This window comes from Chlamydomonas reinhardtii, chromosome 13, assembly GCF_000002595.2.
Source record: "Chlamydomonas reinhardtii strain CC-503 cw92 mt+ chromosome 13, whole genome shotgun sequence".
Lineage (NCBI taxonomy): Eukaryota > Viridiplantae > Chlorophyta > Chlorophyceae > Chlamydomonadales > Chlamydomonadaceae > Chlamydomonas > Chlamydomonas reinhardtii.
Genome location: NC_057016.1, coordinates 1,880,438 through 1,901,649, shown reverse-complemented (window position 1 = coordinate 1,901,649; position 21,212 = coordinate 1,880,438). Strand labels below are relative to the sequence as shown.

Sequence of the window (21,212 nt, the reverse complement as noted above, 5' to 3'; positions counted from 1 at the left end):
ACTTCCATGCTGCATGGGACTTTCCAGCCCGAGTTTTCCTTCCAAAAGCCCGGCTCAAGTCATCTGGCCCCTTGTGAGTAGCCAAAGCACTTTACGCACCACCGCAACATAACAGTGACATAAGCTGACGCGTTCTGCCAGTGCCTTCAGCGAGATTTCGCGTTATTTCGGGCTCTCCTTTGACCGCAGCCCTTCCACGACTCTGACTTTGTATCATGTACGGTAGAGATCATAGGGGCCCGCCTCCCCCGCCCCCGCGCGGTGGCGGTGGACCAGGCGGAGACTGGGGAGGAGACAGAGGCTATCGCGGAGAGGACCGGCGCCGGCCTCGTAGCCCGCCGCCTCACATGCACGAGCGTGATCGATACAACCGTGGTCGCAGCCCACCGCCGTCCGGAAAGCGCATGCGCCGCGACGGACCCTACGACGGCCGCGACTACGACGCACCCTAGTGAGTGCAGCAAAATAGTCACACATGGTACAATAGCACATTAAACGTGGCACAGATGTCGTGCGAGCCCCCTGGTGCCCTGATCCCCAAACATAAAGAATGCTGCTTGTGCTACCGTGCAGCAACGGGCGAGGCAGCCCGGACTATGACCGCCGGCCTCCCTCGCCGAGGCACGATGACCGAGAGATGTTTGAGCGGCGCGCGTCGGTGGGGCGTGACAGGTGCGGGCGGCGGGGCGGGGCTGAGGAGGGTGGCCGGGTTTCGACGCGCGAGGCACAGGTCAAGACGGTCGGGCGGGGTGACGGGAAGCTTAATGCTTCTAACTAAGCAGCACGGCAGCTGGAAGTGGTCTGAAGACGTGGTTCTACGTTGTGAATTAGTACAGGCTGGCGTACCAGCGGGGATATCAGGCGCCTGTACAGGGGTCTGCCTGCAACTCCTGTCAACCGCGTCCAACTTCCATTCACACTCTCTGCCCTCTCGCCTCCCTCTACGCATCCCCACCTCCCAGGCCCGAAGAGGAGAAGCGTCCCATGACCTTTAAGGAGTTTATGCTGCACAAGGTGCCGGACGACGCCGCGCCCGACGTGGCGCACCGCATGTTCCAGGAGTACCTGGTGGAGTATTACGGCAGCGCCATCAAGGCCGAGTTCGAGCAGAACAAGGACAGCGACATGTGAGAGCAGTGCGGCGTTCGCTGCCTTTGCTTATACGGGCTGGGATGACGCAGAACAGCTGCTGAGGCGGTGCGGCTCAGGAGGAAGGGGAGAACTAAGCGACTACGGCCGGCGTGAACGCTGTCTCCTTGTCCCACCACCAGCTCGCCATGACCACCACCACCCGAACCACCAACGCATGCACAGGTTCAAGTACCAGTTCGACCCGCGCAACTTCGCCAAGGTGGTGGCCAGCCGCGCGGAGGAGGCGCAGGACAGCGCCAAGCACGTGGCCGCGGATCTGGCCTCGGGCACCCTGGACCCCGCACACGAGGCCTTCGCCCAGGGCATGTACGACCTTGCCCCCAAGATTGAGAAGCCAGCGGACAAGCCAGCGGCGGCGCCCAAGGAGGGCGAGAAGGCGGCGCCGCCACCGGCAGAAGACGCGGGGCCCAAGTTCGCGCCCAACACCTGCTGGAGCGCGGAGCGAGTGGCGCACGACCTGGAGCTCAGCCGCCGGCTCATCCGCAAGCTGGATGCCGAGAAAAGCATTGCGGAGAACCCGCTGCTGCCCAAGCTGGCGACGGCGCCCTCCCTGGGCGACGCTGGCAAGGACGGCGGCGAGGACGGCGACAAGCCTGAGGCCGGCGCCAAGCCTGAGGGCGGTGCAGATGGCGAAGGCGGCGCGGCGGAGGCTGGCGAGGGCGCTGCCGCAGCGGCTGCACCGGAGGCGGCAGCGCCGGAGGCGGAGCCGCCCATCGTGGTGGATGACTCGAACTACCAGGAGAGCGTGGGCAAGCTGGACCTGCAGCTGCACTGGCTGTGGAAGGTGCACGGCGTGGACTACTACGCCGGCATTGAGCTGAACGAGCAGGACTGGCCGTACCGCCTGAACTGCTGCCGCCTCATCCGCGGCCCCAAGCCTGAGGAGGGTGAGGGCGAGGACGAGGCGACGGCCAAGGCCGACCGCGAGAAGCTGGGCCGGCAGGTGGACGAGACGTGGAACCGCCGCATCTCGCTGGGTGACCCCATCGAGGCCAAGTGCATGAAGGCGCGGGTAAGCGGCCGGGCATGTAAAGGGTTACCGCCCAAAACGGATTATGCTTGGATTGCACGGCACGGCGCTCACGGCTGCACTCTGCATGTCCTGACGCGGGTGTTGGGGACGCCAGCATCGATTGTTAAGCCAGTTGCTCACGTTAACACTAATGTGCGCCCGTGCAGATTGAGGACGAGCTGGACAAATGGATCGAGTCGCAGGTCACCATGGTCGCCGATAACAAGTGCGTAAACACGCTGGTGGTGGATGTAGTTGCGGGTTGGGGGCTAGTATGTAGGAGCTGGTGCGTGATCATGGCTCCAGCGCGGCGCGGAAGTGCGAGGCGATCCTTGCTGCCGTGGCCATGCATGTGCTTGCAGCCGTTGGCTTGCGCCTTTGCCGCGTTGTGTTCGGGGCGCCCTCGCGCTACTGACTGGCCTCTGTCACCAGGCTGCCGCACCTCGGCTATCGCTTTCTTCAGTACTAGGCGCGCTAGGCGCCCTCACTGCAATCAAACCGAGCTCACACAGACGCCAGGCAACTCTGTAGGCCCTACTGGACACCGACAGACCTCTTACTCCTACTGCCGCATCTTCTACCACGTTAGCCAAAGCGCGCACTACTGCGAGCTCTAGTTGCTTTACTTGAATGCAAGTGCGCACACGCGCGAGATCAGGATCTTGAGCCTAATAATTGGCGGGAGCGGCTGTTGTCTAGACATGGGAGCAGATTTGGAGCGGGCGCCAAGCAGCAGCAACGGAGGCGGCTTCGTCCTATCTGGTGGCTTGTTGGTGATGGCTGCCACTGGCAATGCATGACTATGTTGCTTGCCAGTGCGCAGCCGACTGGCCCCACGTGCTGGGGTCCGGGAGTATGCAGCAGCCATCGGAGCGCTGGGCAGCAGCAGCACGGCGAGGAGCGACAGGAGAGCTGGCCAGACGAGACAGCGTGCAGCTAGGCTTTCGGGTGCTTAGGTTGTAGGCAGACACGTTCGTACACGTCGTACACGTGCACACACTTTTGCACACACGACATACCTGACCACTACACGTACACGAGCTCTTTCTACACCACTCGACCACTGTACTAAGAGCCCCACCAGGGCAGCGCTACGTTCTAGGTCATAGCTTGCTTTGAATCAGAACGCAAATTACATCAATGCACCCGAGCCTGCGATACTGCTGTCATTTCTCGCTCTCGGAGCCTCTGATCGCACGCGTGTCGACCGCAATGGTACATACCTGCGAAGCGCGCGCGGTGTGCTCTTTGCGGGGGGCGGTGTGTGGGCGCCGGTGCTAATACACACGTGCGGTGTGCTACGTGCTAGGGTCTTTTCCATGCGTTCGCCCTTTTACATGGCGCATTATCATCATTCCTCAGGTGGGGCTCTAAGCTGAGCAACAAGCTGTTTGTGGGCAAGAAGTATGTGATCAAGCACATCAAGACCAAGCACCAGGACAAGCTGGCCGTCGAGCGCGAGCGGGTGAGCGCGCCAGCACATGGGCAGAATTGCGGGCAGCTTGCAGGGCGTTAGCGGGTAATTCAACAACGCACTTGAGCACGGCGCGATGCAGCACAGGGACTTGCATGTCTGCAATATTCAACGATAGCGTTGAAGCCCCGTGCTTTTCGGGGTAACATCTCCAGCCGTCCCGCTAACCGGCAACCTCACATCTGTGCCATGATCGCATCCTCACAGATCCTGGACCAGCTCTACTTCGACAACTTCCGCCAGTGGAAGGAGGACGAGGAGCGCCGCCGTGTGGAGGAGGAGCAGCACGCGGGCGAGGGGGCGCCGGAGGGCGAGGGCGCGGTGGTGGAGAGCGAGAGCGGCTACGCCGGCCGCGGCCGCGGGCGGGGCGGCATGGGGATGCGCGGCCGCGGGCGCATGGGTCGCGGCATGATGGGCCGCGGCCCCATGATGGGCATGGAGGGGCCCCTCATGATGCCCATGCCCATGGCCCCCATGTTTATGCCGCCAGGTGAGAGCGCTGCGGTAATGGCTTCATGGTCCGGGCAGGTGTCGGTGGAGGGCTCAGCAGGGTCGGGAGGGGTTGCGGACGCGCTTGCAGCCTGTTGTGGTTGGGGATGTGCGAGTCGCAACCGTTAGCCAGGGTTAGTGAAGTACCCCGAGCTGTGCTGACCTGTTCAACGTTCTGGTCCCCCTTTGTGCGCAGGCCCCATGGGCCCCTTCATGCCCATCCTGCCCGGCCCCATGCCCCTGATGCCGCCCGGCCCCATGCCCCTGCGCGGCCGCGGCCCCATGCGCGGCCGCGGGCGCGGCATGGGTCCCGGCCGCGGCATGGGCGGGCCGCCCAAGCTGGACCCCCGCGGAATGCGCGAGTACTTTGACCTGGACCACCCCGCCAACAACCGCGCGGTGCTGGACTACGGAGACCTGTAGATTTCATCTTTGGATCCAGTCGGAGATACAGACAGCAGCATTGAGGAGCGTTGGGCAAGGAGGGGTGGAGCATGAGGTGCGTGTGTAGGTTTAAGCGGAGCACGCACGCTCGGAGAGGGTGGACGCAGGCGTGGACGTTGCGGACACGGGCCAGAAGGAAATGCAGGGCACAGGCGGCGAAAGCTGGTGGCGACTTGCAACGGCTGCTTGATGCTGGCGCCCCAGGAGTCGTTGATGGAGGCAGTCGCTGGGACGGATAGAGCTTGACAGCACGGCTACACGTTGCGCGGACATGAATGCTTCATGTGAGCTGGAATTACAACTGTGGAGGCAATCACCTATCAGATTGATGGGTGGCAAGTGAACTTCGCTGAGAGCACCGGACGGGATAGGACCCATAGGACTCGACTTACGTATCCAACGCGGCTGCAAGGGCCTGTTGCAGATGCTACGACTGTTGTAATCTATGGCCCAAGGATTTTGAAGTACATGCCTTCAGCTTCACCCAGCACAATGGGCATGCAGCCATGCACACAATACCGCAACAATCTGCCCGTCCTGCCATCCAATGAAGCAGCCACATTACAGCCCTTTCGTCGTGACGCATGTCGTTGATCGGTACACCATCCAGTGCAAAACTTATCATATATTGATACAACAGTGCATGCACGCGGCATCCCTTCTGATACCGATAACCTCACGCACCTTGCTTACCGTATGGTACTCACGCCTCAATACCAGATTACTAGTCTTCCAGGCCTCATTTGTGCATGCACCCTTTCAACAGGGCCTATGGTGCACCAGCACAACGCTTGCAACCGGCGGCGGTGTATGGTATTTAAGTCAAGACCAGCCACCTTATTATGCCTGCTGCATCCCGCCTGCACCTCGCAACTGCCGCCACTCCCGAGCTTGACTGCATTCAATTCAGTCTTACTAACGCAAAGGCTGCTGTGACCGTGCCCCTCTCCTCCTCCGCTCCAGCACTGCTCCACAGCTACCCCACACCTAACCTGGCTTTACGCATCCTGCTGCAGCGACGCCCACATGCTCTTCAGCTGAGCCTCGTAGCCGCCGGGCGGCGCGCCCTCCCGCGCCACGATCTCAAACGTAACATTTCGCGCTCCGGGGTTTGTGAGCGCCTCAGCACACACCGCTGCCAGGTCGGCGCGGTTGATGGTGCTGCCGGCAGCCATGGTGTCGCCCTGGCCTGTGTTGTGTGCACGTGCAAATATACCACATTTGGCAGTCATGAGGAGCACGGGCTGTAAAAGCACAGGAGGTAGCATCCGGCGTACAAGGAAGAAGCGACACGGCGCCCGGGTGCCAGGTGGATGGCGCGGTCTGCTTTCTTCAGAATCGAGCGCCCCAGTGATGGGAGGACTGGAACATGTGCGTTATGCAACACATACACGCACGCACGCTGCTGGGGTCTGGGCGTCAGCTGCACCTTAACGGACCCGGCCAACCTGCCTAAACACTGTCCCATTGCACACGCACGCACGCACGCACCGGTGACGAAGGTGACGTCTCCAGGCAGGCCGCTGGCCAGGCCGCTCGGCCGCACCACAGTGTAAGGCTGGCCGCTGGCCCGCAGCGCGTCCTCGCCTGAACAGGCATGCAGCGAGAACAGTAGGATCACCGGCTGACCGATGCGGAGGCGTTTACGGTAGTACAGGAAGCGGCCGTGGCACTGGCCAGCCGCGCTCTGCCCACCCAGCACCGCGCAAACAGGGCTGCGAGCTCGTCCGCATGCGATGCGCCCCCAGCGCAAAGCAAGTACTGTCCAGTGTCCGTGCAAGCCCCCATGACCGTAAAGAACACTTCACCTGGACTGCATCGCACTGGCCGTACTCGGCAGTCCGCGCTCACCTTTGAGCTTGTTGTCCATGAGGCCCCAGCGGATGTTGTTGAGCAGCAGGCGGACCGGGTTGAGCCTGATTCGCAGGTGTGTTCCATGTCACAAAGGCGCAAGGGAAGCAATCAAGTCGGCACCGTGTGTCAGTGTAGTCGCGGCGTCGCGCGCACGTGTGTGCGCCAATGTGGTAGGTACCCCGCCCCTCGGTACCTCCCGCAAGCTGTGGTAGCCAAACCCGGCGTCCCCCAACCGACCAGGTCGCTTTCTCCTGGGCCCTCGTCCTCTTGCGTCTCACGGTCTCACCAGTTCTTCTTCGTGACTAGCATGGAAGACACCAGCACCAGCCGCTGCGCGCCCACCTCCTTACACACCGCCGCCGCCCGCTCCACGCCCTGAGCGCACCACGCCGGAACGTTGGCCGAGCACAGGGTTAATGAGAGGGGGTCTGCCTTCGCCGCCGGCTTGAGGACGACTTGGAGACGGCAACAAAGCCAAAGCTTATTGGGGCAGTAGCTCGCAATCCCAGCCCGCCGGCAGTAGCAGCTGTGACCCACGGGCCCACGCCTGGACCCCGGCTCCCCCGGCGCCCGAAAAGCGCCGTGCCTGGGTCCATCGCTCACCTTGAAGTCCACATCGGCCGCACTCCAGTAGCCCCTACCGGCTGCGGCGAAGATGACGCCGCGAGCGCCCTTGAGCACCTCGCGCAGGCTGGCCTCATTCCCCACGTCCCCCTTGACAATCTGGAGCTTTGCTGACTTTGCCAGAATGCTCTCCAGCTTGGAAGGGTCGCGGACGACTGCGCGCGTTGGTATGTCGCTGACATCGACGAGCCTTTTGACGCATTCCAGGCCTGTCCGGCCTCCCGCGCCAAGCACCACGTTCACAGGCCCCTCAGCCATGATTAAGTTATGCTATATGATATATTTAAACAGATTGTAACTGTGGAGCGTTCGTGTATTTTGCTTCACGATGGTTGCTCCAGGTTGTATGTAGACTGTGAAAGTACACAATCAGAATACGGGCTATAGGCGACTGGCCACAGTATTGCGTCATCGGACCGAAGGCTCTCCCCATGCACACCGGAAGGGCCGCAGGCCGCAGACCCATAGTCGGCTCCGGCTCATACTGGACCTACACAGGTGTGCAGCATCAAAAAGAGCTGGTGCCCCCAGAACCGATTGGCCCCGGACACGGCAGGAAACCCTGACAACCGTCAACCAAATCCTCATCCCTCGTTTTCAGCTCAAATGAACTAGGAGGATTTTGTTTCACCTGTACAGCATAGTTTGTGATAACTGCTGCCAATTCGTCAGCAACCACGCGTGCTTGCAAGCAGCAGCAGTCAACAGAAATCCCCCTTGAATCATTGAAGTGTTCACGCCGACACAATAGTAATACACGCGCACTTGCTTGTACACATTTTGGTTGTTACCTCGCTTTCAGCCGGCACCTGTGGACTGTGGCGATAAACAGTGAATCCTTGTGCAAGCATGGTGGGCAGCATGGCGGCCAGTACGAGCTATTGCACTCGAAGCAACGTCACAGGCAGCTGCAGCAGGAGGGCAGCGCGGCAGGCCTCGGTTGTGCGCTTGACACGCACGATGCCGCGCCACATCGCTCGGGCGACCCCTGACGACGAGCCCCCGAAGACTCCCATGAGCGCGCTGGAAGCAACCATTCGGTGAGGCGATTCTAGGGGCTTGCATGAGGCCCAGTAATAGAGGATTCGATGCGCATTTGGCGTGGAACGGGGCATGGGCTGGAAAGGTTCTCCCGCCTGTAGCCGAATGCGCGTGCCGTATGCATGCGCACAGCCCTTCACCTCATCCCCCCCCCCCCGCCTCTTCTCCTCCGCCCTCCTCGCCAGTCGCAAGCAGCGCGAGCTGGAGGCCACCATTCGTGACATGGGCATGGAGGCTCTGGACGAGCGGCTGCAGTCCGCCACCGCCATGCCGCTGCGGCCCGCCTACCGCCTGGCCACACTCATTGCGGAGAACGTGCCCATGGTGCGCCGCCGCGAGAGGGCAGCGGAACGGTGGCGGCGGGTGAAGGCGGATGACGAGGCGTCTTGGGGGTGCATACACAAAGGGAACATCCGCTGGGGCAGAGGATGCCGGCAGAGTGTGAGGGTTAAACAGGCGCCAGGGCAGGGCTGGTTGGGAAATAGGAATGCTCCCCACTGTGAGGAAAGCCCGGGTGCGTTTCATTTCCCTTCGTCCACATACCGGTACGCATGCGCCCGCTGGCCTGCACGGCCACGCCCACACAGGGCCGGGCGGTGCTGGTGTACGAGGTGGCTCGCCCCACCCCCGAGACCACCTCGGCGGAGCTGGCGGAGCTGGCCAAGGCCTACGTGCAGGTGGGGGGAAGGGGTGGGGTGGAGGTTTAAGATACCAGCCTCAACTAAACCGAACCCCATGCAAAAGGGCGAGGAGGAGAGTTTGGGGGGCCCTTTGGGGGCGGCTAGGAGGGGAGGGGCGTGGGAGAGGGGTGGGGTTGGCTGGCAGGAGAGGGGTTGGGGTGAGGGGTAGGGGAGAGGGTACATGGGCTGCATGGGCTGGGCGGGTGCGAGCTGCTGTGTGAGCGTGTGTGACGTGGGCTCAAGCGTGCGACAATGGGTTTCAGCGACATTGGGCGCCTGCACTGCTGGCGAGGTTGGACCGGGTACGGCCACCGCGCCGAACTCTGTACCGCCACTCGTGTGCCCTGCCCATGCATTACCTCCCATGTTACACACACACACACACCCTCACCACCCACCCACGCCTGCCACAACCTGACACCACACCCGCACCGCACCTGAACCTGCATGTCTTCCACGTCGTGCGCTGCCGTATGTGTGTGACCACCCGCTCACCCGCTCACCCGCTCACCCGCTCACCCGCTCACCCGCTCACCCGCTCACCCAGGTGGGCGGCGCCTCGGCTCTGGTGGTGCGCACGGACTCTGCGGACACGCCCTCGGGTCTGCGCGACCTGTTCAGTGTGCAGCAGGCGGTGCCCAAGGTGCCGGTGCTGGCGCGGGACTGGCTCATCCACCCGCTGCAGGTGGGAGGAGGGGAGGAGGGGGGGGGGGTGTAAATACCAGCCCAATGGGGATGAGTGGGGATGAGGGGGGGCCAGCGTGGGGGTCCAGGAATGGCTGAAAGGATGGGGTTGTTTTCTCAGTATCCGGGGGAAAGGGTGAGGTGGGGTTAGTTGCGTCGATGACTGGTGGGGAGGAGTTGGATGGGGACAGCGAGTCTGGTGTTTGGGAGGGAGGCGAAGGCGATTCGGCAGGGGGTGGACGGCACGCGCAGGAGAGGCCGGGGAAGGTGGCAGCTGGTGTGGGATCGGGGCAGGGGGTGGTCAAACGAGACGCGGATGCCGGGGTAGGGTGCAGGGCGTGTGCCGGTGCCTGGTCTGACCCTGGCGCCCCTGACTGGCCGGGGTCGCAGGTGTGTGAGATCAAGGAGTCGGGTGCGGCCGGCGCCCTCGGCCTCATCAACCAGGTGAGCGTGTGACACGAGCGTAAATGAGTGTGTGAATGAGTGTGGGGATGAGCGTGGTTGGGGTAGCGGATGGGCCCTCTGCTTCTTCCCGCCGACCGTTCAACGTCCCAGGCCAACCCGCGCAGCCATCTTATGCGCATCTCCCATCCCCGCCCCACCCGCCCCGCCCCGCCCCACGATTCCCTGACTATTGGGGACCTATTCCACTGGGCTCGGGCACACAACCCCGCCCCTTACCCCCTGGTTTGGTTTGATTTGGGCTGGTATCTGCCATCCCACCCCTTACCCCCCTCGCCGCCAGGTGACGGGTCGCGGCACGGGTGTGATGAGCAGCTTCAGCGCGGCTCTAGGTCTGGACGCCCCAGTGGAGGTGGTGAACGCCAAGGAGGTGGCTGAGCTCAGCCAGCAGGTGAGGGGGTGAGGGGGCGGGGGGGTGAGGGGGTGGGGGTGTGGGGGCGTGGGGTGGGGTTGAGGGGGCGTGGGGTGGGGGGGTGGGGGGCGTGGGGGTGGGGTGGGGGTTGGGGGCGTAGGGGTGGGGTGAGGGCGGGGGCGTGGGGGTGGGGTGGGGGCGTAGGGGTGGGGTGAGGGCGGGGGCGTGGGGCCGTGGGGGTCGGGGTGCGGGGGGGTGGGGGTGAGGGTGAGTGTATGTGTGGCATTACGGATTGTGTGTGGCAGTACAGGTGTGGTGCTGCGAGTGTGGCACTGCGGGTATGTGGAGGGGGCACGAGGATGGGAAGGAGCAGAGGGGGGAGGGACCGGTGTTGGGCATAGGGCGGAAGGAGGGGGCAGGAGGAGTCGCGCGAGGGGGAGTGCAATCCGGGGTGGCTCCTTCCTCCTCATCTTACTCCCGCGCTGAACACGCTTCTCACGAGCTGCCTGGCTCCTGCCGCCGTCACTGCTTCTTCTTCTGTGACGCAGGGTGTGGTGTTCTACGCAATCAACGTGTCTGTGGGTCTGTCGGTGGCCATTCCCGGCTTCGCCAACAAGATCGCGCACGGCCTGCTAGGGGAGCTGCCCTTCGGAGCCATCAGCCTGGTGAGGGCCGGGGGGGGGGCCGGGTGAGGGCATAGGGTGGAGGGCGGGAGGGGGTGAGGGCGGGGGGGGGGGCGGGAGGGGGTGAGGGCGAGGGGGGGATGAGGGCGGGGGGGGGCGGGAGGGGGTGAGGGCGAGGGGGGGATGAGGGCATGGGGGTGAGGGCATGGGGGTGAGGGTATGGGGGTGAGGGTGAGGCGGGAGGTGTGCGGGAAGAGACAAGACGAGGGTTGGTCAGGCACGCTAGGCCAGGGCCGCGTTTGCCCGGAGGCAGTTTGGGGCGGGGCGGGGGCGGGTTGGGGCGTTTGTGGTGACACCGCTCCTGAGGCGGGAGGAGAGGCGAGCGTCTTGGGACGGGAGAGGGTGGCGGGTCACAGAACGGGTTGCCGCGTGGGCATCTGAAACCAGCGACCGAGTAATGGTTACCGACGATGCTTTACCACAACGAATGCGGCATGGCCGTGCGCGCCCTGCTGCACAACCCACCCCACGCCACGTTAGTCACCCGCTCACACCACGTCTGGCCCCACCCAAACTCCCCAACTCCTCAAACTCCTCAAACTCCTCGAACTCCCGAACTCCTCAAACTGCAGGTGGGCGTGCGCTCCCTGGAGGAGGCGTCTGCCGCCCGCCAGAGCGGTGCGGACGCGTTGCTGGTGAAGGCGGAGCTGCTGGCCAGCTACGGCAAGGACGTGCGGGCGCTGGGCAACGCGCTCGAGTACGCGGTCACATTGGACGACTGAGCGGCGACCAGCAGGGGGGCGAGGGACATGCTGGGAGAGGGGTGGTAGATACCAGCCCAAACGACTACGGGGCGCAGGCATGGGCAGTTGTGGTGACTGATCGGTGTGGACGTCAGTGGAGGAGAGGGAGGAGAGGGGCATGAGGCAGGGGATGGCTTGCGGGAAGGACGGGGCGCTGGAGCTGCAGCGGAGGGGGTGCAGGCGGTAGGTAGCGGGGGGCTGGGGGGTTAGCTTCGGACGGGGCGTGACTCGACGTAATCTGGCTTGTTTGAATGTGTGGTGCGGCTCGAAGCGGCTTGGCAGAGTTTGTAGCTCGGCGTTACGCTTGCGGGAACAGGAAGGGGGCTTCGGCGGCTGCTAGGGCTGGAGCGCGTGGTCGGGATGTGGAGGCGAGCAGGCAGGAGCCGTGACATGGCCCACGGTACAACACTACTGTAGAGGCTGTGGGAAAGCGGGCGCGGCCATACCCCTGCTTATGGTTTGCATCTGGAATGGCAGTCAGATGCGTGTATGGGTCTATAAATCTCGGGTGACCAAGTGTTCACAAGATAAAGTACAAAACGGAAGTAACAGCAGGCTCCAGCAGGCTTGCCGAGCTGTGGATTACACACGCACGAGTCCACACATCGCCGCCGCAGCCATCACAGAGCCGCACGCATCACTAGCTGTGACCGGCATCAGCACCAGCGCCGTCCATCTGCAAAGCTTCCTCGGGAGCGCCATCCGTCGCTGCCGCCGCCGCCACCTGCGCCTCCGCCGCGGCTTCCATCTCATCCCACACCTCCTCCACCCGCATCACCAGCGCTGCAGCAAGGGAAGCGCCAGGCGCGAAGCCGCCATCGGGACGTTAGAGGGACGAAAGGCGGACCTGTGCCTCCGCACTGCCAAAAGCGCTAAGCTAAGCAGGAAGCCATGCAATCGCATTGCATTCTTGCAACCCTCTGGCGAAGGTTAGCCTTACCTTGGAAGTCAGGCTCCAACAAGAAACGCTGCAGTGCAATAACGTGGAAGGTCAGCAGTGCTTGCGTTTGCGAGTGACACTGCGACAGTGCCGTGCGTGTGTGGGGCGGGAGGTGCGCCAACCTTGCCCGGTACCGTACAGTGCGGTTGTGTGCACAGCGTGGACACGGTTATCGACAACGCTTGCGGGAACCGGTTGCTGTATTAAAACTGGTTACTGTAAAATATATGACTTGGACTGCTGACTTCGCCTCCGTGCACGCCGCGCCCGCGCCCCTCAAACACGCACACACCTCAATCGCGGCCTGGATGTCCTGTCGGCTCATGCCCGCGGCCTGGGCCGCCATGTCATCAGCGGTGGCGGCGCCCGCACCGCCCGCACCCGCGCCGCCACCACCAGGCCCCACCGCCTCGACTGCACAGTTCCCTCCGCTAGCGGCTTCCTGTCGCTGCTCCTGCGCCAGCGCCGCCGCTTCCGCCGCCGGAGCCCGGGCTGCTACAGCCGCCGCGGCTGCCGCCGTGGCGGCTGAGGCGGCGGCAGTAGCAGCGTCCACTGCCCTCTGCATTAGGACCTCCCGGGCTCGGCTGGCGGCGTGCAGCAGTGACTGGAAGGCTCGGCCCTCTCCGGGGCCGTTGAAGCGAAACACCATGGCCGGTGGCGAGCAGGCGGCCGGCTGGGCTGGGGATGTTGTTGAGGGCAGACCGGCTGCGTGCTCGGCTGCTACTGCCAGCGAGGCGGGTGCTGTCGCCGCAGAGTCCTTGGCCCCCGCCACCCCGACTGCACCTGCACCTCCATTGCCGTCTGCTGGCGCTGTGGCGGCGGCGGCATCAGCACGCCGCGGCAGCAGCAAGAGCATCCACGGCACCGTGCCTCCGCCACTGCCCCGCCCGCCGCCGGCTCCAGTGCTACTGCCACCGCCACCCGCCGCCGGCTCTGCTGCAGCCGGAAGGGCCTGTGAGCCTGGCTGCGCATGCGGCGGCGCCGCAGCATTAGGCGGCCCTAAAGCCGCCGCTGCCGCCGCCGCGAGCTGCTGCTGCTGCGGCGGTGGTGGCGGCGGTGCGAGCAGCCTCACGGTGGCGGCGCCCCTGAACACGTCCTGGTGCCACAGCGTGGTGCCGTCCAGTTGGACCTGCAGACACGGGCGTGGATGCATCGCAAATGAGAGCGTCGTGCGGGCGCGGTCGGAGCTGCACGCGCGCGCAGATGGCTAGGTCGTTGACTAGTTGCCGAGGTCGCAGGTGCTAGGTCGCAGGCACTCGGGTCTCGAAGACAGGGCCGTCTCCCATGCCTCCGCCCTCCCTTTCTCCTTCCCCTTAGGAAAAGGGCACGTCCTCGGCAGGCCCGCAGGCGGCGGGCACGCATGCACAGTTCAGTACTGCTTCCAGCAGGCACATAGGCACGCACAACACGCCCCCCGCGCACCCGCAAGTCGAACTCGCCCCTGCCCTCCTCCGACAGCGCCGCCGTCAGTGTGGCGGTGCCCTTGCTGAGCGCCCACGTGCCCCTCAGCTGCGACCTGGCGGGCGCGAGCGGCAGCGGCAGCTGCTGTGTCCTCGCGAGGGAGGGAGCGGCTGCGGCGCCTGCGCCCCCGCCTGTACCCGCGCCCAACAGGCCTGCGGTGGCTATGGCCGGGTAGAGCCCGCCGCGCGGCGGCTTGGGAAGGTACACCGCCACCGCGCCGGTCCAGCTCTGATGCATGCTGGCGACAACGGCGTTTCGACGAGGCCGTGAGACGCGCGAGCGCGGACCCGCGGTTCTTCGCAGTTGGCCAAGTTCAAGGAGCTTCTGGCCTCGGGGCTCTAAAATATATCACAAAGACTCACAGATGACCGAGGGAATAAGCAGCTCGCTGTACTGCACGCACTCCGACTGTGAAGCTGGTCCAGCTACGAATTTGCCACATGCAGCTTTCTTGCATGACAACGCATTACACTCTATCGCAAAGGCAGTAGTCCTGAAGAGTTGCGCTTCCGTGAGAAAGCCCCGTTCGGGGGCTGCACGAGTCGAGACTATTCCCCAACTTGCATGGCCATTCGCGCGCAGTTTACACGCTCTTCCTTTTCACCGAGCTCTCTAGTCCACGTCCCAGACATCCCTGTAAGACATATTGCCTTCGAACCGCTGCGCCTGCCAACTCAGAGCCCGAGCTCCGCCCCTTCCGAAGTCCCCTCGCCCAAGCAACGGCTCGCTCCCGCCCCTCATCCGGCAGACGCGGCCGCTGCGCCTACCAAGGACTGCTCGCTTACGCGCCCAGCTTTAAACGCGGTAGCTTCCACCATCTTCCAGCCCGCTAGCGCAGATTCCAGCAGCACCATGCAGCCCCAAGGCAGCCAGCATCCGGGCGCCGCCGCTGCAGCGGCAGCCGCCCCGGCCGCCTCCTCAGATGACTTGTACGGCGCCTACAAGGACGCAGACTCCGAGGCGGCTCTGGAGGCGGCGCGAGCGTTGTGGGCGCAAGTGAAGGAGGTGGAGAGCGTGGTGGTTACAGCTATCGTGGACAACGAGACGGACGGGCTGTCAACCCCATGTGCCTGCTGCGACCCGGCTTTGGATCCAGACACACGCACGCCGTACGCATCCGAGTTCACGGCAGGCATCCAGGTGTGGGGGCACTACCTGTGCTGGAAAATCACAAGGGGTCGCTGTGTGTTCGTGTGGTTGTTGGGGGCTATGGGCCGGAGTGGAGGTTAACCTGTGTTGGAGGGACTTCGGAAGTGGTGAATGCCAGGGAAGTGAGTGCCAAGGCGGAATAGTGAAGACTGAGCGGTGCAGGGCGTTGTTGGGTTTGACAGCGCACGCCAAACGGCCCTTCTCCCTTACCTGCCTCCAGCATTCCCCGGCTCCTCGTCTCAACAATCGCACCCCTGTACCCATGCCCATGCCCGTACCCCCATCTGCCTCCGCACTTCGCAATTCGCAGCGCGTCATGACCGGCGAGTGGCCCTGCCTGGACTTCTCGCGCTCCCTCATGGCGGGTCACGGCCTGTCGCTGCTTATCACCGCCACCGCCACATCGCCCGCACCAGCGGCTGCCGTCAAGCCCGATGGCGCCGACGGCGCCAACGGCGACGGCGATGGCGCGGGGCAGCTGCGGCGTACGGCGCTGTTTGACGGCGGGCCGCGGCCGGACCTGTGGGCAAGCAACGCGGAGCGGCTGGGGGTGCAGCTGCGCGACGTGGGCGCGGCGGTGCTGAGCCACTGGTGGGGTGGTGGTGGTGGCGGGAGGCGGCGTGTGTGTTGTGGTCGTGGGCGTGGACAGCACAGCGGAACGCATTGCATGGGACATGGGGGAGAGTGCCAGCAGGGGGACCGGGCACACGCACACACACACACGCAACGTTTTCCTTGTGCTCTTTAACACACACACACACACACACACACACACACACACACACACACACGCACAGCGCATGCGGGTGCACCTCGGAGACGAGGCTGAATGCCAAACGCCCGGGTAGGGGGTTCCAGGCAACATATGCGGGTAAGTATACTCAAGGTGACAACTGGGGCAACATCGCCCAACGCGGAGCTCGGTAACCGGCGTAGGTATTGGTCCGTAACTGCGCACGCGTGTTCAGCGGCTTTGTTCCGTTTGTTTTTGTGTTTAACACACACACACGCACACACACACACACACACACACACACAGAGTCCTACGTGTTTCGTTCCCTTCTGCTCACTAACACAGGCACGTGGACCACAGCGGCGGATTCGCGGCCGTGGCCCAGGCCGCATCCCAATCGCGCGCCAACAGCGAGCCAGCGGCAGGCGGCACGGCAGCGCCTGGTGCGGCTGCGGCTCCGGCGCCGTTTGTGTTTGATGTGCACCCCGACCGGCCGGCACGGCGCGGGGTGATCATGCCCAACGGCAAGGCCGTGCCTTTCAACGAGGTGCGTGGTCGCGGCGATTTTGCTTTATGCCGTGTGCGTTGCGTGCCTGTGGTAGTCACTAGCAGCATGTCCCTTTAGGTTCCCTGGCATTGATTCTCAAGTACGCCCCACGGCCGCCACCGGACACCGCACCAGACGCCCCGCCCTCCCCTCCTCTCCGGCCGGCAGGACGTCAGCTGGGAGCAGCTGGGCTCTCCCGGGTGTGAGGTGCTGCGCCAGGCGTCGCCGCACACGCTGCTGGATGGGCTGTTCTACGTGTCTGGGGCGGTGCCGCGCCGGTCGGCCTTCGAGGCGGGGCAGCCCGGACATGGCACACTGGGCGTGAGTCACAGGGGGCGTGCGGGGGACTAGGGCCAGGCCAGGCCAGGTGCTGGGTGAAAGTGGGGAAGTAAGTTAAGAGGGCAGGGACCGAAGCGAGTGTAGGCAGGGTATAGGCAGGGTTGGTGGTGGGGTAGACGGTTGGTGTAAACGGGCACTGTGCGGGAGAAGCGGAGTGGAGGGCACCGCATGAGAGGTTTCACAAGACCAGGCGGCGAGTGAGATGGCGACAGCACCTGACCTGCCGTAGGGTAGGGACCTCTTCACACTTCCTGCTCTGTACTCACCTTGCTCTCTTTGTCGTGCTCCCAGGCGGACGGCGTGTGGCGGCTCGACCCGCTCATTATGGACGAGCGCTACCTGGCCGTCAAAGTGCGGGGTGAGCGATGTTAGCATGTTGTGTCTTGGGTGAGGGTCCTAAGCTTGGGGCTGTTCTCCCGCCGCAGAAGGCCCACTTATCCGCCCTGCAACACAGAACCTGGCCACCCATTGCCTCCTTCTCCTGCTCCCTGGGGTGTGTGACCTCCGCCCTCCCCCGCTTCCCCTTCCCTCTCCCCCAGGCCAGGGCGCTGTGGTGTTCACGGGCTGCAGTCATGCGGGTGTGGTCAACGTGGTGGAGCACATGACGCGTGTGTCGGGCGGCCGCGTGTTCGCGGTGGTGGGAGGTGAGGCCGTGGCGGCTGGCGTGTGGCGGCTCGCGTGTGGCGGCTTGTGTGTGGCGGCTTGTGTGTGGCGGCTTGTGTGTGGTGGCTTGTGTGTGGTGGCTTGTGTGTGGTGGCTTGGTGGCAATGGAACAACAAACGACAGCTGAGAGCCCGCATGCACAGTCCGCGTCGCCCCCGGAGGCACATGTAGCTGAACGCCTTGTTTGCCACCCCCATCAACACAAACGTTGCGGGACAGGATACCGGCACGTGCGCCGCTGTCCACAACTGTTTCTCATCCACACGGACTTGCACCTATGCACCACCGACACTGCCACCCCTTTAACACGCCCCCCCCTCCCTGTCCCCGACCTGAACCCCCCTTATCTGCTGTCAGGCCTGCACCTGGCCAGTCGCCACATGGAGGTGCGCATCCCCGAGACCCTGGCCGCACTCAAGGTGCGTGGGGCAGAGGCGCGGAGGCGTGGCTGCAAACCCCATCGGTTGCGGCCGCCCCTACCTGTGTCGTGCATGGTACATGCAACGTCCCCGGTACTTACAAATGCCGTACGGACCGGGGTGTGCCTTCGCACTGCACGCGGCTCGGGTGTGGAGCATTTCTGCAGTCGCCGATGCCGATGCCGTGCCGCTGCTGCTGCCCTAGCGCCTATCGCCCTAGTAATCCTGCCGTGCCTTCCGCCCGTCGGCTGCCGGGACCCATTCTCGCCACACGCGCACACACAACCACACCCACACCCCCCCACACGCACCCCCCCCACACACACACACGCACGCACCCACCCACACACGCACGCACCCACACGCACGCCCACAACCACGTGCCCGCACACGCACGCACCCACACACACGCACGCCCACAACCACGTGCCCGCACACGCAGGCCCTGGATCCGCACCTGATCCTGGCGGGCCACTGCACAGGCTGGCGAGCCAAGGTGAGCAGCTCGGGGCGTAGGGGGGGATGAAACGAGGCGGCGGCGGGCGGGCGCGCGCGTGTGACGCAAAGTTGCGTGGGATGGAGTGGTGTCGTGCACAAGTGCATGGATCGGCTCAGCGTGGATGCATGATTGTGTCATGTAAACCGGTGCTGTGCTACGCCTGCCCTCGTTTCGGTTATCGCTGCACTGGGAGCACGCTGCACACGCTGTATGCCCAACCCCGCCATTGTGCTTTGACCCAGCGCCCACTGCCTACACGCTCGTTTCCAGGCCGCGCTGCTGGCTGCATTCCCCGGACGCATGCAACCACTCAGCGTGGGAGGTGTCTACAGCTTCCTGGCACCCAAGCAGCCAGAGGAGGAGCAGGAGCAGGAGTGACATTTAGCTCTATTCAAGAGGGGTTAACTGCTTCCGGGCGTGGTGTGGATTGGGCGGATCGGGGGATGGTGGGTGGGAGGGTGATGGGTCTGCAGGACCGTGTAACAGTGGATCCTTGCTGGGCCCACAACCCCCAAGGCAACCCAAGGAGCCCGCAGGGCACCGCACATGGTGCAACGGCACGCTACCCGACCAAGCTACGTTGAGATTGCATTGGTTACAAGAGGGACGTTGAGAACGTTTGCCGAGGTGTACCACACCTTCTGATCTTTTCAAAGCGTCCGCCTTGGCGTCCGCTGAGAACGTTGGTTTCTTAGACTGTGAACGTTGGCAGGTGCAATGGCCTTAGCATCAGGAAACGGGGACACAAGTGCGTTGTTCGCTGAGTCGGGCGGTGTGACGTCGACAATCTGGACATGGAAGATGCATTCAAGATGTCGGGAATGGTGGTGCAAGCTGGTCGTCAGCCCTCTGGGCTCTAATCATTCTATTACACGTCTGCCACACGTTACAGCCAGCCTGCGAAAGCCTCCAGTCAAACTCAACTGACATCTTCGAAACGCACGCTGCACGTTCTTTTCCAAGGTGAGCAGCTCTGGTCACCCATCGCGCGTGCATCCTTGATGAGCAGAATATCTGCGTTGCAATCAATGCAAGGGCCGCGCAGAACGCGCGCATAATGGCGCGCCTCGTGAGCGTGGCAACTATGCCGCTTCGCCTTTTGCATACCCGTTGTTGATACCCAGCGTCGTCAACACGTTTCACGACGATTAGCGGCGCTTGACATTCATGCGTGACCTGGCCCCTCTGAATGGCTTCCGCACCTTCAGCATGTCTCCACCTCCAGGGATCCCCCCGCTTGCCACCTTCCCCCTCGCGTTGCCCGCAGTCCAGAGCCTGGGCATCAAACGAACAGACTCTGCGGGTAGCTCAGCCCGCTTTAACTTGCAAAAATCGGCAAGCTATACGGAATGGTTTGCATAGGTAAGAGGCAGGGTAGTATGGGCTGTGGCAGGGTAGTGTGTATGGGCTGAGGCAAGGTACGGGCTGAGGCAGGTAGTGTGTATGGGCTGAGGCAGGGTTGTGACAGTGGTGCCGCCATGTTCCTGTTCCGTACCCCTTCCCCGCCCCAACCGAGCATGGCGTGTCGGGGCGTCGGTTGTAAGCTGTTGTGTGCCTGCCAACCCACTCCATCAACCGCAACACCCCTTCTCCTTGTGCACGCCCTCGCAAACGGCAGAGTGCGGCAGCTCGAACCCTTGCAAGTGAGTCGCGTATATTGTGCACAAGCTCTCACAACGTCGGCACAGAGTTTGAGTGGCAAGCATTTGGCGTGCAGCCCAGAGAAAGCGCGTACTGAGTGCTTGCCCCGTTTGCGCTGAGAGCCTGAGATGCATGCCGCGGTGTGCCGCAGCAAGCGGGTCTCTTTATTTTCAGCATGATACAGCTTGACACAGCAACCCGCACATATGTTGCCTTCTTCAGATGCAAGATGCTCGGGCCTACGCTAGGCTTCGGCATTGGCGCGGCAGTGGCGGGTATCTGCTACCCCATCGGCTGCCTCATCTACCTGTGCGCACAGCCTCAGGTGGGTGAAGTTGCCATGGTGTGACCTGTTACTGCGTGGCGTGGCGTGGCATGGACAGCCGGACAGGTGTGTCTCCTGGTGTGGACGGGCGCCGTGGGGCGTTGTAGAAGGGCATGGATGGGCGAGATGGGCTGTGTCACCCCTGGGTGGCGTTTACTGGTTGCTACCGGTAATCACTGACTGTCCCCACCCACCTCTCCTGCAGGCGAACAAGCTTTTCGCCGCCCCAGCCGACGTGTTTAAGTTCATCACGGACGCCATTCCTATTTAAAAGAGTGGTCGTGCTTTGACGCGCAGCGCGCGCGTGCCGACATAATGAGGCTGTGAGGCCTGTCGGTGCATGGCTTGGTGATGGGCTGGCCCGCTGCTTCCTCGTGTGCACTGAGGAAAGCACGATTACGGTATTCTTGCAACGGAAATGAGAAGACGATTCAACAGTACAATGCGCGTGCTCACCGGTGCGCAACAACTGCTGCACCTAGGCAGCAGTGCGTGGGAGTAGGCGGTCCGCTGCCGCTAGCGCGCAGTATTGCATTGCCGTTGTATGATATGTGTTTATACGACGAATTCCCCAGAGGAATGGCGGGTCTCTGGTCCTGTTACATGTCAGTCCTGCGGCTCCTGCCTGAGCGACTGAGCGCTGGCGCTCACACGTGGACACAGGGGCGGATGCTTCCAACAAGCGTCCATGGTCAATACGGCAATGCGCTCGTTGTTAAGAGGGACAAACTCAAGCCCTGGCTGTGCGCACGCACCTCTCTGCGCTGTATGTGACACGTGAATTGTAATGGAGCGGTCGTCC

The 21,212-nt window shown here is 63.4% G+C and overlaps 6 protein-coding genes across 6 annotated transcripts; 4 read left to right on the top strand and 2 right to left on the bottom strand.

Moving 5' to 3' along the window:
• The first annotated feature begins 72 nt into the window (after positions 1 to 72).
• Positions 73 to 5,508, top strand: CHLRE_13g575900v5 (uncharacterized protein). Its single transcript, XM_043069456.1, has 8 exons — positions 73 to 451; positions 574 to 672; positions 963 to 1,127; positions 1,315 to 2,164; positions 2,332 to 2,390; positions 3,527 to 3,629; positions 3,846 to 4,128; positions 4,324 to 5,508. Exons 1-8 carry the CDS (start codon positions 216 to 218, stop codon positions 4,548 to 4,550), a joined length of 2,022 nt encoding a protein of 673 aa, XP_042917431.1. The 5' UTR covers positions 73 to 215; the 3' UTR covers positions 4,551 to 5,508.
• Positions 5,509 to 5,510: 2 nt separating this feature from the next.
• CHLRE_13g575850v5 (uncharacterized protein) lies at positions 5,511 to 7,398 on the bottom strand. The gene is made up of 5 exons (XM_001693475.2): positions 7,029 to 7,398; positions 6,712 to 6,800; positions 6,423 to 6,487; positions 6,063 to 6,158; positions 5,511 to 5,760 (listed from the first exon to the last, which is right to left on the bottom strand). Exons 1-5 carry the CDS (start codon positions 7,305 to 7,307, stop codon positions 5,570 to 5,572), a joined length of 720 nt encoding a protein of 239 aa, XP_001693527.1. The 5' UTR covers positions 7,308 to 7,398; the 3' UTR covers positions 5,511 to 5,569.
• A 234-nt stretch (positions 7,399 to 7,632) lies between these two features.
• On the top strand, positions 7,633 to 12,238 carry CHLRE_13g575800v5 (uncharacterized protein). Its single transcript, XM_043069455.1, has 8 exons — positions 7,633 to 8,089; positions 8,276 to 8,414; positions 8,678 to 8,767; positions 9,318 to 9,455; positions 9,845 to 9,898; positions 10,200 to 10,307; positions 10,817 to 10,933; positions 11,524 to 12,238. Exons 1-8 carry the CDS (start codon positions 8,010 to 8,012, stop codon positions 11,671 to 11,673), a joined length of 876 nt encoding a protein of 291 aa, XP_042917430.1. The 5' UTR covers positions 7,633 to 8,009; the 3' UTR covers positions 11,674 to 12,238.
• A 26-nt stretch (positions 12,239 to 12,264) lies between these two features.
• Positions 12,265 to 14,432, bottom strand: CHLRE_13g575776v5 (uncharacterized protein). The gene is made up of 4 exons (XM_043069454.1): positions 14,057 to 14,432; positions 12,927 to 13,763; positions 12,635 to 12,662; positions 12,265 to 12,477 (listed from the first exon to the last, which is right to left on the bottom strand). The coding sequence occupies exons 1-4, from the start codon at positions 14,330 to 14,332 to the stop codon at positions 12,335 to 12,337; spliced, it is 1,284 nt and encodes a 427-aa protein (XP_042917429.1). The 5' UTR covers positions 14,333 to 14,432; the 3' UTR covers positions 12,265 to 12,334.
• Positions 14,433 to 14,532: 100 nt separating this feature from the next.
• On the top strand, positions 14,533 to 19,259 carry CHLRE_13g575750v5 (uncharacterized protein). Its single transcript, XM_001693716.2, has 9 exons — positions 14,533 to 15,235; positions 15,555 to 15,835; positions 16,323 to 16,524; positions 16,693 to 16,845; positions 17,155 to 17,221; positions 17,403 to 17,507; positions 17,884 to 17,945; positions 18,388 to 18,441; positions 18,715 to 19,259. The coding sequence occupies exons 1-9, from the start codon at positions 14,948 to 14,950 to the stop codon at positions 18,820 to 18,822; spliced, it is 1,320 nt and encodes a 439-aa protein (XP_001693768.2). The 5' UTR covers positions 14,533 to 14,947; the 3' UTR covers positions 18,823 to 19,259.
• A 53-nt stretch (positions 19,260 to 19,312) lies between these two features.
• CHLRE_13g575701v5 (uncharacterized protein) lies at positions 19,313 to 21,210 on the top strand. The gene is made up of 5 exons (XM_001693715.2): positions 19,313 to 19,407; positions 19,712 to 19,806; positions 20,063 to 20,087; positions 20,308 to 20,410; positions 20,616 to 21,210. Exons 2-5 carry the CDS (start codon positions 19,794 to 19,796, stop codon positions 20,679 to 20,681), a joined length of 207 nt encoding a protein of 68 aa, XP_001693767.1. The 5' UTR covers positions 19,313 to 19,407; positions 19,712 to 19,793; the 3' UTR covers positions 20,682 to 21,210.
• The last annotated feature ends 2 nt before the right edge of the window (positions 21,211 to 21,212 follow it).